The 12408-nt window shown below is 33.4% G+C and overlaps 1 protein-coding gene across 12 annotated transcripts in view; it reads left to right on the top strand.

Moving 5' to 3' along the window:
* OXR1 (oxidation resistance 1) overlaps positions 1–12408 on the top strand; it is a 445487-nt gene that overhangs the window by 380405 nt on the left and 52674 nt on the right. For all 12 annotated transcript variants that reach the window (XM_058698819.1, XM_058698817.1, XM_058698822.1 and 9 more), the window contains 3 exons: positions 4067–4149; positions 9322–9429; positions 10336–10449. In XM_058698819.1, the coding sequence (XP_058554802.1) occupies positions 4067–4149; positions 9322–9429; positions 10336–10449 (305 nt within the window). The remainder of the gene's footprint in view (positions 1–4066; positions 4150–9321; positions 9430–10335; positions 10450–12408) is intronic.

Raw genomic sequence — 12408 nt, forward strand, 5'->3', positions numbered from 1 at the left:
TGGAAATTGTAGTTACGATTTAAAATAGCTGTGTTGAAAAAACAGCTGTGTTGAGAATTTTGAGCTAGTTGAGGATTTTGTAGAAAGATACAAACTATAAAAAAGAAAAATGGACATTCTAGAACTGAAAAGTGTCATAGGTTGGCAAAATAAACCACATTCTCTAAATAGCAAAAGAAATTAGAAGTTATAAAATATTTTGGATCAAACTATTAAAATATTGAAGTTTGTAGGATTTAGCTTAGAAGAGTGTTTATTCTAGATTACATATATGTGTCTGCTTCTGGTAATGATGGAGTAAAATCTAAGTCCCTTGCTTTTTTTACTCTATCAAGACAATTTTATCTTGGGGAAAGTTTTATATATTCATTTACATATCAGGATTTTATTGAACACCTACTGTATGCCAGGCATCATATAAGGTGCTGGGTATATAGAAAGATTTTTCAACCTTAATAGTGCTGACATTCTGGGAAGATAATTCTTTGTTGTAGGGGGAATGGGGTATACATTGTTTAGCACACAATGTTTAGCAGGGTATATGGCCTGTACCCACTAGATGCCAGTAACATTTTCCCAATTGCAATAACCAATAATGTGCCTCAGTTTCTTCGTTGTAAAATGATACCTACTTTATAGGGTTGAGGAATCAGATAAGGTAATAAATATGAAGTACTTAGAACAATGGCTGGCATATACTAAGCACTTGATAAATGTTAATTATTATTTTGATTGTTAAATCACAAATATGTATATATTATTTTTAAATTTTTTTAATGTTTATTTTTGAGAGAGAGAGACCATGTGCAAGTGGGGGTTGGGGGGGTGGTGCTGGCAGAGAGAGAGGGAAACAGAATACCGAAGCAGGCTCCAGGCTCTGAGCTGTCAGGATAGAGCCTGATGTGGGGTTCGAACTCACAAACCGTGAGATCATGACCTGAGCTGAAGTCAGATGCTTAACTGACTGAGCTACCCAGGTGCCCCTATGTATATATTTCTAAAGTGTAATAACTTCTGTGAGGAAGAAGACTAGGACCTCTTCTTTCCATACTCCCTCTCTGGATTCTTTTATGCTGGCAACTGTCTTTAAAAAGTATATTATGAAGTTACCTGCCAAGAGATTGGGCTAGGTAACAACTATGATCATTTACAAGTCTCAGTTGTTCTTATGTGACTGTGTTTTTGTATTGTTAGAAGAGAATGATCAGTTTGTTTCGTTGTGCTCTGGTACTTATATTTATGAGTAAATGTTTTAATATTGGTTATTAAAATTTAGAACTGTTTGTAATAAAAATTATTAAAAATATGTAATTTAAATTATTAAAGTGGATACTTTCAATTTGTTTTAAAGTTTATAGAAAGCTGGTACATTGGTTTTCTTGTTCTAAACTGCTCTCCATGGTGAACTCTTGAAAATGAGAGCAATTGTAAACTTCATTGTGATTAAACGTTTAATGAACTCTTGGGATATTATGAAACACAAATTGAAAAACTTCTATTAGGCGAAGTAAATGTAGATGAATGGTTATTCCTAAAATCGATTAAGGATAGATATATATTATTTGTTAAAAGTAATCTGTAATTGTACTTTGCATTGCTTAAGAAGTTTAAATGGCAAAATGAAGATAATATTTTTGGCTCCCTCTACTGTTTATTAAAGAGCAGAAATTACTATTTAAAACTTTTAAAATAGTTTTACATTTAAGATAGATTAATATTTTGTTATAAGAAAAATGAAATTTAAATATGTTATTCAGCAGAGAAAAAATAGAATAAGCAAAGTAATACACTTTTTCATAAGCATTATATCATTTTGCACTCATTTTTTTTTAATTGGATGTTTTATTTATTTTGAGAGGGAAAGTGAACACGAGCAGAGCAGGGGCAGAGAGAGGAAGAGAATCCCAAGCAGGCTTCACTATCAGCACAGAGCCCCATGTGGGGCTTCATCTCATAACCACAAGACCATGACCTGAGCCAAGACCTAAGAGTCAGACGCTTAACCAATTGAGCCACCCAGAAGCCTCTCATTTTACATTCCTGCCATAAATATACAAGAATGCTGCTTTTTCTACAATGTGTGGTCAGGCTTCTGAATTTTAACCAGTCTGATAGGTGAGAAATGGTATCTCAGTGTAGGTTAAATTTACATTTCTCTAGTTATGAGTTAGATTGAAAATAATTTTGTATGTTTATTTAAAAAAAAATTTTTTTAATGTTTATTTTTGAGAGACAGAGATAGAGCACAAGCAGGGGAGGGGCAGAGAGAGAGAGGGAGACACAGAATCTGAAGCAGGCTCCAGGTCTGAGCAGTCAGCACAGAGCCTGACGCAGGGCTTGAACTCACAAACTGTATGTATGTATAATATGCATATATATATATATATATATATATATATATATATATTAAATCCATTCCCTCCTAGGGGTGTAATATATGAGCCATAACTCTTTGTCTGTTTTTCTTTATGGGAAATTAATGACTTTATGAGAATTGGGGTAGTTCAAGGTACAGTTTAAGTTGTAGTTCATTCACACTGGAGGTTTGCCGTGTAAGGCCCTTTGTTAGGCACTGAAGAGGCATTGTGGAACAAAAGCTCAGTATTTTGTAGGTTACCATTTAGTAGAAGGGATTAAAAAGAGATTGAAACTTGAAACTGTGCCAGGTGCTATGGAGGAGACATACATATGCTATGGGATTAATAAAAGACACTTGGGTTAGCCTAGGTCATCAGAAAGGTTTTAGGAGCTTTTTCAGGCATTGTGAAACTGCACTTTTTTGGGATTCAGACTTACCGTTTTTATTATTAATGCTTTATTAGAACCATTTGCCCAACTGAGCTACTTAGGTACCTATAAACAAACTCTAGTATGGTCAGAATTCAACTAAGATTGGATAGAGGGAAAACAAATAGACACTTTCTAGATTGTTTGGGTTTGGGTAGAACTAATTTTCTTTGAAAACTATCATTTTAATCTTGTAGAATGTTGATGGTGAATATTATAGCATTTTGCCATTCACTGTCTTTTTCAGTTTTGAGTTTTTTGTTCTTTAGAGATTGATTTTAAATCATTTTAAATTACTTAGGTAACAGTGGTATTTTATCATTTCAGTGTAATGGTTGTTACATGAACTATAGATGAGAAGGTTAGCACTAATGCAAAATTTAAACTGAAACAGATACCATAATCTTGGTAATAATGACATGTTCAAGTGAAGTGTCTTGATAAGCAAGTGAAAAATAACTACTTTATCGAAATGAAATGCACAGTGTGTTTATATATGAAAGGGTATCTTAATTTATAGTCTGTAGACAAGGAATTTAGTAATTTAATTCAGTAGAGAAGACTCCATCTTTAACTATGGTTGTAAAAGTAGAGCTGTTTTCTCCTGTGAGGATTAATGTTACATTTTTCAGACTTGGTTTGGTAATAATAATAATATATCCTCAAATATAGTTTATTGTAATTAAGTTAGATTGGTTGAAAGAAATCCATAATTTAGTTTTCAATAAAATTTGATAATCCTTTCTGCTAACAGTTGCTTATGTTTTGAATTGACTTCCAGTTATTATAGTGTCTCATACTGGTCGGCTCCTAAAGCAAGCAAGGAGGAATACATTTTCTTTTTTGACAGTTGGTCGCACTTTAGAGCAGAGAATCCCAGGGAGCAAGCTGTATTAGTAGTTAGTCTAATAGATAACTGCCCACTGAGCTCTAGTTAGCAGTCCTTGACATTATTCTGAAAGGAAAATGAATTTATTTATTTATTTATTTATTTATTTATTTATTTATTTATTTATTTATTTTTAATGTTTATTTATTTTTGAAAGAGAGAGAGAGACAAAAGTGTGAGCAGGGGAGGTACAGAGAGAGAAGGAGACACAGAATCTGAATGAAGCAGGTTCCAGGCTCTGAGCTGTCAGCACAGAGCCCAGTGCAGGGCTCAAACTCATGGACTGCGAGATCATGACCTGAGCTGAAGTTGGACACTCAACTGACTGAGCCACCCAGGCGCCCCTGGAAAATGAATTTAATAGGAATTTTACCTCATTTTTTTTTTCAGACACTGGCCAAAAGAAGACCTTAGACAAGAAAGATGGGAGACGAATGTCTTTTCAGAAACCTAAAGGAACTATTGAGTATACTGTAAGTTACTTTTTTAAAAAAGCTGATTTGTCTTTGTAAGAGTGTTACCTAAGACATTCTTTGTTTATACTGTAATAAATAAGATAAAAGTTGTTAAATTGCCTTATTTCAAAAGTCATGTTTTAATAACTTTTATTAATAATACTGTTTAAGATCTTAGTTGTATTTTAGGGTTTTTTTTCCCTTAAAGAGAAATTTTATTAAGTGTGAAAAAAGACAGTTATTCCAGCAAATTTAATTTAGTGTAGATGGTAATTTACAGGGAGTCAAAGGTCCTGTGTTCTAATAATTTTTATTAGATTAGGCCTTTAGGAAAATATTTACTCTTTGAGAAATGTGATCTTCATTATATTCCCAACAGTGTTAATGATAATGAAAAGGGCAGATAGAATACTTAAAAGATAAGTTGATATTTATCTTCCAGAATAACCTCTCACATGATGATTATTTGCACTGATTTATAGCTAAGTTTCTTTAGCTTTGAAATGGAACTTGTTTCTGTGTTCTTAAAATGACCTTCAAAATCTCCCTGCAGTCAGCTTTTTACATTTCTGGTTACCAAGGAAAACTGAAGTGAGAAATCAACTTTAGTCTGTGGTGTAATGCTCATTGGCTTGTGTGTAAATGTTGTTTATTTAGCTAATGTTAATAATGTTATAAGCCAATTATTTTAGCTGACCTTAATTTTGTGTTACCATTTGTGTTTTTCTAATATGTTATAACTGTATTAAGAAAGTAGAAATTTTAAACAATTTCTATATTTGCATCATCATGAAACCTTCCAGTTTTGGTTCGAATCTTAATATTTTCCATGAATCCTTAAAATTGAAGAAATTATCAAAAACTTGGAGTTACACTTTATTTCTATATATTGCATAATTGATGATTTGAGACTTTAAGTATTTTTAAAAAGTTGAGAACCAGGTATTTAGGGTAGAAGTACTTTTACCATTGAAAGAATCTCTTCTTAAAGCATATTATAAACTTCAGTGTGCTTGTACCTTCTCTGCATGATTGAGAAATGGAGAAAATAAGTTCAAACAGTAAAATAATGGGTTATATAATTTGATGTATTTGTTAGTGTTTATTCAGGCATAAGATTATAGGCATGAGACGTACGATGTTATCTATACATGTAATTGTGTGATTGTGAAGAATTGTGAAAGTTTAGTTTGTTTTTAATTTTAGGAGTTTACCATTCTTTTCTTGTAATTCAATAAAACTTGTGTTATCTGTAGCAAAGTTAAATTTAACTTAAGAACCATTATTTTGTGGGGGGAGGTTAATTGAAACTTGAAATTATATTTTGTCTTAACATTATACGTGACCTTTTGGAAATAATCAAGTATTAACCAGAAAAGTTATAAAACATCCTTTTGCAGGTCTTTGTTTAGACTTTTTCCCCTTGTTTTTTAAGTTCTTTGTTTATTCCCTATGCCATATCCTAGAAGAAAGAAATGTATTTCTAAAACTAAGATTTTATTATCTTATATTCTATTCTTGTTATAGTTTTATAAAATTTTCATATAGCATCTTTATATAAAATATATGACATGATTTTTATATTTAGGAAAATATATTTCTCCCTATATTTCTCATAAAATAAAACTTTTAATATAATGTACTCTCCAAATTTGTTCTGAAATATTTATGATATAGCTTAAATACATTTTAAACCACCTAAATGTATTATATATTAATCATTGCATCGTAGCTTTAAAATTAAAATCATGCATATGTATATGTGTGTATATATTTGCATATACACACGTACATACTGTTTTTCATTGTGAAATCACTTTAAGTAGGAATCCAAAGTAGACCGTGAAAATGCTATACATTATCATTTTATTCCTAGTTAACTTAATATTTGTATACCTTTATCATGAAAGAGCCTTTTCCAAGGTCACTAATAATTTTCTAATTCTCAAACTCTGGCCTTTTCTTTGTTGCTTTTTGCCCATTGTTCCTTCTGATTTTTTTTTTTTTTTTTTTTAATTTTTATTTTTGGGACAGAGAGAGACAGAGCATGAACAGGGGAGGGGCAGAGAGAGAGAGGGAGACACAGAATCAGAAACAGGCTCCAGGCTCCAAGCCATCAGCCCAGAGCCTGACGCGGGGCTCGAACTCACGGACCGCGAGATCGTGACCTGGCTGAAGTCGGACGCTTAACCAACTGCGCCACCCAGGCGCCCCTGTTCCTTCTGATTTTATTTTCCTCCGTTTTAAGTTATTTTCAGTGAGGATCTGGGAATGGATAATTAGACAATGTCTGCAAAATCTTCACTGCACCCTCATTCCTGGGAGTTCACCAGTCTGTTAATTATCAGGCTGAGAGTTCTTTTCTCACACAACACTTTCCATATTGTAATCCAGTGTCCTATGTCCCTCTGTTGCCTTTTTATTAATTTTTAGGCAGTCGTCTTGTTTTAAGATTGTTCTTGAAGTTTCCTTTTTTTTTCATTACAGTTCTGCAGTGCCACGGTGATAAGTCTAGATTCAGACATATTTTTACTTCAGTGTGTGTCTTCAGTCTAAGGAGTATGCCATTCATAATTCTGAAAGATGGTCACCCATCTTTTTTTTTTTTTTTATTATATCTCCCTTTTTTTTTTCTCTGTGCTTGAAACTAATTGCACATTGCCCTGGTATTGCTGTTATTTTGACTGTATCTTCCATCTCTTACTGGCTATTTCTGCTCTTCTTGATTCCAAATGTAAGTGGTCCCATGTTTCTTTTCACTTTTCCACTTACAGATTCCATTACCTGGAGATCTTAAGGAATTTAAAACTGTGTGGAGTGAGAACCCAAATTTTTTCTATTCCTGCCTTTCTACATGCATGTATTTCCCACTGTCACTTTATACTTAACGCACTGTAGGAAACCTCTCACCAATTTCTCCATCCTTGCCCATTGCTCCATTTTCTTGTTTCCATTTCCCTTCAGTTTGTTATTCGTCCAGGTTGGAATTTTGGGATTCAACCTCAATTGCTTATTACCATTCGCTCCCCTGACCTGCTACTACTGCTACTACCACCACCACCATTGCAACCTCATTCAATCCATGAGCGCTTTCGTGAGTCTTAGTTGGAAACCTTATAAACCTTAATCTCGTCCTTTACATTTTTTATTACTTTCAACCTCATTTACTGCAGTGTTAAATTGGTTTTTCTTCTCTTATCTCATTAGTCCTAGACCTGTTGCTACTCAGGCCATGTAGCTTCTTCGCTTTATAATTATTGATGATTTTTATTACGTTCATCATCCCATCTAAAAGGATCATTGTATGGATAAAATGTGATTATATGAAAGTACTTTGTAAACTTACAGATGTTACTGCAAAATATAATTTGTTGTAGGGGCGCCTGGGTGGCGCAGTCGGTTAAGCGTCCGACTTCAGCCAGGTCACGATCTCGCGGTCCGTGAGTTCGAGCCCCGCGTCAGGCTCTGGGCTGATGGCTCGGAGCCTGGAGCCTGTTTCCAATTCTGTGTCTCCCTCTCTCTCTGCCCCTCCCCCGTTCATGCTCTGTCTCTCTCTGTCCCAAAAATAAATAAAAAACGTTGAAAAAAAAAAATTTAATAAAAAAAAAATATATATATAATTTGTTTACAGAGACCTGCCTATATCATCTCAATAGGTTAAGTGATAGGTCATCTCATTACATAGATGAGAACATTTGCACAGAAAGAAGCAGAACTAGTTTATTATCCAATGTATTTGTCACAGATTTGGTTTTATATAACCATTAAAGAAAAAAATACATGCTATTTTTTTTTACATTATATACCTAGCTACTTTTCCTAACTTTCAAAGTTTTCTACAGCCTAATTCTAAATGCCCTTTCAATCTCATCCTTTTTTAGAATTAACTCTAGTAATTCACCTTCCTAAAATCTTAAACTCAATAGTGTACTCTGGGTGGTTTAGGGGGAAGAAATAGTATCACACAAAAGTGTTTTGTACTTTTCTGTCTCCTGACCGTGTCAGTCCTATTCTCTTCGCTTTGAATGTTCTTTCCTTCTACTTCTCAAATTCCTATTCCTTCTTCAAAATCTAGCTTTTAAATCTTTTTAATAAAGTCTTCCTTGGACAATTTGTAGCAAATGTGTTGCACTATCTATACTCGGAACTTCTGTTATATTTGTTTCATTTAAGTTGCTCTTCATCTTTCTTGAAACCTTTTTTGTCTTTCTTATTTTTCAACTATATTGTAAATCCCTTGTGCACTAATACCACTTAGTTACGCTTAATTTTATCCTATAGAGCTCTTATAATGCCTTATGCATAGAGGACTCCAAAGGCATATACTGACTGATCAAATGACTTTTTCTTTCAGGATAATTGGCAAAATCCCATGACTTAAGATTTCTGTAAATACAATCACTGAAATATACTAATGATTTAGAAGTAGATTGCTAAATTTTGGTTCACATATTATCTAATTTGCATATTTAAATGGCAGAATATAAACATAAAGGTATTGGGGCGCCTGGGTGGCGCAGTCGGTTAAGCGTCCGACTTCAGCCAGGTCACGATCTCGCGGTCCGTGAGTTCGAGCCCCGCGTCAGGCTCTGGGCTGATGGCTGGGAGCCTGGAGCCTGTTTCCGATTCTGTGTCTCCCTCTCTCTCTGACCCTCCCCTGTTCATGCTTTGTCTCTCTCTGTCCCAAAAATAAATAAAAAACGTTGAAAAAAAATTAAAAAAAAAAAAAAAATAAACATAAAGGTATAGTATTTTCAGTTTAATATAAACATATAGATACAGTATTTTCAGTTTAATACAAACATTCTTGGCTAAAATAAAATTTGTATGTTTCTAGGTTCCATACGTGTTAGAAACTATTTAAAGGAATAGTACATTTTTAAAGCCTTTGTGAAATAAAAATCATTTGTGTTTTGTAAATTATATTGTGTATTTTGAAATTACTTGCAGTAGAGGCCCACATATAATTATGATATACTGTGATAAAGCATACACACTGTATCATAATAGGTTGAGACCATCTGCTAACAAAACACAAAATTTCTCAAGTTATCCTATATCTAAAGATGGAAAATACCACTTGTTAATCAAATGTGAGTTTGGTCCACAGACATATTAATGGTATTAAACATCAGGTTGTAGCTTTTCTGTTTTAACAGATTCAAATAATTTATTTTTTCTTTTAAACAGGTTGAATCAAGGGATTCTTTGAATAGTATAGCCCTGAAATTTGATACAACGCCCAACGAGCTTGTTCAATTAAATAAGTTATTCTCCCGAGCAGTTGTTACTGGACAGGTATCTTTTTTTTAATGATTGGTACTTAGAAGCATTAAGTAGTAAGACAGAAATTATCCATTGAAGTATAGTTAATAATATGGAAATTTTAGGAATAATTTTATGCATGTTTTGAACAAATCATATTGGCTCTAGAAGAGAAAATTGTCATTTGTATGCATATTAATTTTTTTAATACAAATTGAAAATAATTGTGAATTATCTTACTAAAATACTCAAAGCAATAGCATGTACATGATAAAAAACTCAAAAATTTTTAAAGGTAAGTTATCCCATCTTCGACTTCTAGTTTCCTTTTCTAGAAGCAACCACATTTACAGTTTGTATCCTCTTCCAGAAGCCTTTCTATCTCTTTTTTTCTTTTTGTCTTAATTTAACTTTGATTCTTAGAAAATATTTAAGTGTGGCTTCACCTCAGACTTTTTCATGTGTAGGTAGTGTTGCACTATATTGACATATTAACAAGATGCAGTAACTTTACACCGTTTCAGCTCTTTTGTTATTATAAACATTGATGTAGAGAACACTGTTGTACATCTTGCTCTTTTTTATATATGCAGGAGTTTCTGTAAAGTCCTAGAAGTAAAATTGATCAGTTAAATGATACATGCATTTTAAATTTTGTTAGCTGTTACCAAATTGTCCTGTAAGAGGAACACCCATAGTATATGATAATTATTGTTTCCCTACCCTGTCTTTGACACTATTTATTATCAAACTTGTCTAAATAGAATATAAATATCTTTTTTTGTGTTGTTAGAATTATTGTAATAAATATTCTTTAAATCTGAATATTTTTATTTTCTGTTTATTGGTGAAGGTCGTTAATGGTACTTGCCTATAGAACACCATTCAGGTGTTAATATTTCAGTTTGAGTGAATCTTCATTTGAATGTTTTCTTGCAGGTTTTATATGTTCCTGATCCTGAATATGTATCCAGTGTTGAGAGCTCTCCATCTTTAAGTCCCATAAGTCCTCTGTCACCAACATCTTCCGAGGCTGAATTTGATAAGGCCACTGTAAGTGTCCCTACTTTTCAAAGATAACTATGAAGAAATCTCACTGTGTATATATATATATACGTATATACATATATATACATATATATATATATATATATATATATATATATATATATATACACACACACACATCTTCATTGTTTTTTATTCTACTTTGACTATGGTTAAAACCAAAGTTTACCTTTTTATTCTGTTACATAACAGTTGTTGTTTTGTTTTGTTTTTTTGTTACGTAACAGGTGTTAAAGGGAACATTCTTATTAAACCAAACAGCTTAAATTATCTCACTGTTGTTATTGGTGGTAGTCCAAAGATATTCATCAACTCTCTCTTATAAATGCCATATAATAATTTAAAGAAGGAGTTTTACCTGACATACATGACAATTTCATGATAGGAAGTCCATGCCCAATTAATTTTTATTTCAGTTTTCTGTCACTGTTTTTATTTACCTAGAACACTTGAGTTTATTTTTGACACACTGCCTTTTAAAAAATAATTTATCAGGGCAGCTGTGTGGTTCTGTCAGTTAAGCATCTGACTCTTGATTTCTCACGGTTCGTGAGATTGAGCCCCACATCCAAAGCAGGCTCTGTGAGCACAGAGCCTACTCAGGATTCTCTCTCTCACTCTCTCTTTGTCTCTCACCGACACATGTGCACTCTAAAAAATAAACAGTTTTAAATAATTTATCATCTTGGGGTGCCTGGGTGGCTCAGTCGGTTGGGCGTCCAACTTCAGCTCAGGTCATGAACTCGCATCGTGAGTGGCTCTGTGCTGACAGCTCAGACCTGGAGCCTGCTTCAGATTCTGTGTCTCCCACTCTCTCTCTCTCTCTGCCCCTCCCCTAATCATGCTGTGTCTCTCTCTGTCTCTCAAAAATGAATAAATGTTAGGGGCGCCTGGGTGGCGCAGTCGGTTAAGCGTCCGACTTCAGCCAGGTCACGATCTCGCGGTCCGTGAGTTCGAGCCCCGCGTCAGGCTCTGGGCTGATGGCTCGGAGCCTGGAGCCTGTTTCCGATTCTGTGTCTCCCTCTCTCTCTGCCCCTCCCCCGTTCATGCTCTGTCTCTCTCTGTCCCAAAAATAAATAAAAAACGTTGAAAAAAAAATTTAAAAAAAAAAAAAAAAAAAAAGTAAAAAAAAATGAATAAATGTTAAAAAAATTTTAAATAATTTGTCATTTAACCATTCTTCTAAGTATTCTTAGCAATTAATAGTGGATTGATTTACCTAGCATTTTCAAGGAATGTTCTATATAAGTTACATTTTACAAATGAATTTTAAAGGACCAAATGGTATTTAATAATTTTGATTAAAATCTCTCTGAAAGGAATTATATTTTTGTGCCTTTTTTTGTAAATTCATACTAATCATGACTTCCCATTTTCATGATGGCTTAAAGATTATGGTTATATATAAAAGGCTACTCGTATATTAAATGCCTAAATTCCTGTGGGAGATTTTTTGGTGTTGCCTTGCCTGCTTTAGGAGACATCCTTTTTTTCTCTGCCCAGTTTGCACTCACAGTTTAAGATACCAAATGACCTATGAGTAAGAAAATACAAATTATTAATGTTAATTTGCCTACAAATTATTAGACATTGGTTTCTAACCTCTGTTGTTAAACTAGTTGCACTTCTTTCTTGGAATAAAGTACATGATATATTGATAAGTGTTTTTTACTTTGCCCAGGGACTGTGTGTGTGTGTGTGTGTGTGTGTGAGAGAGAGAGAGAGAGAGAAGTGGGGTCATTTTCAAATATGTATTTGTTGGATATCTTATTTATATAAATATGACAGCACTGTACTTTAGAATGCAGTCACATGAAAGGAATATATTCTATTTTTCACTGTTGATGAATGTGGAAGTCAGGTTCTAATGAGTAGGTATTGCTGGACTAAATGATCTAAGAATATGTTTTTGAACATAGCCATACTATTTTCCCATAAGACTTA

Source organism: Neofelis nebulosa, chromosome 14 (genome assembly GCF_028018385.1).
Source record: "Neofelis nebulosa isolate mNeoNeb1 chromosome 14, mNeoNeb1.pri, whole genome shotgun sequence".
Classification (NCBI taxonomy): Eukaryota; Metazoa; Chordata; class Mammalia; order Carnivora; family Felidae; genus Neofelis; species Neofelis nebulosa.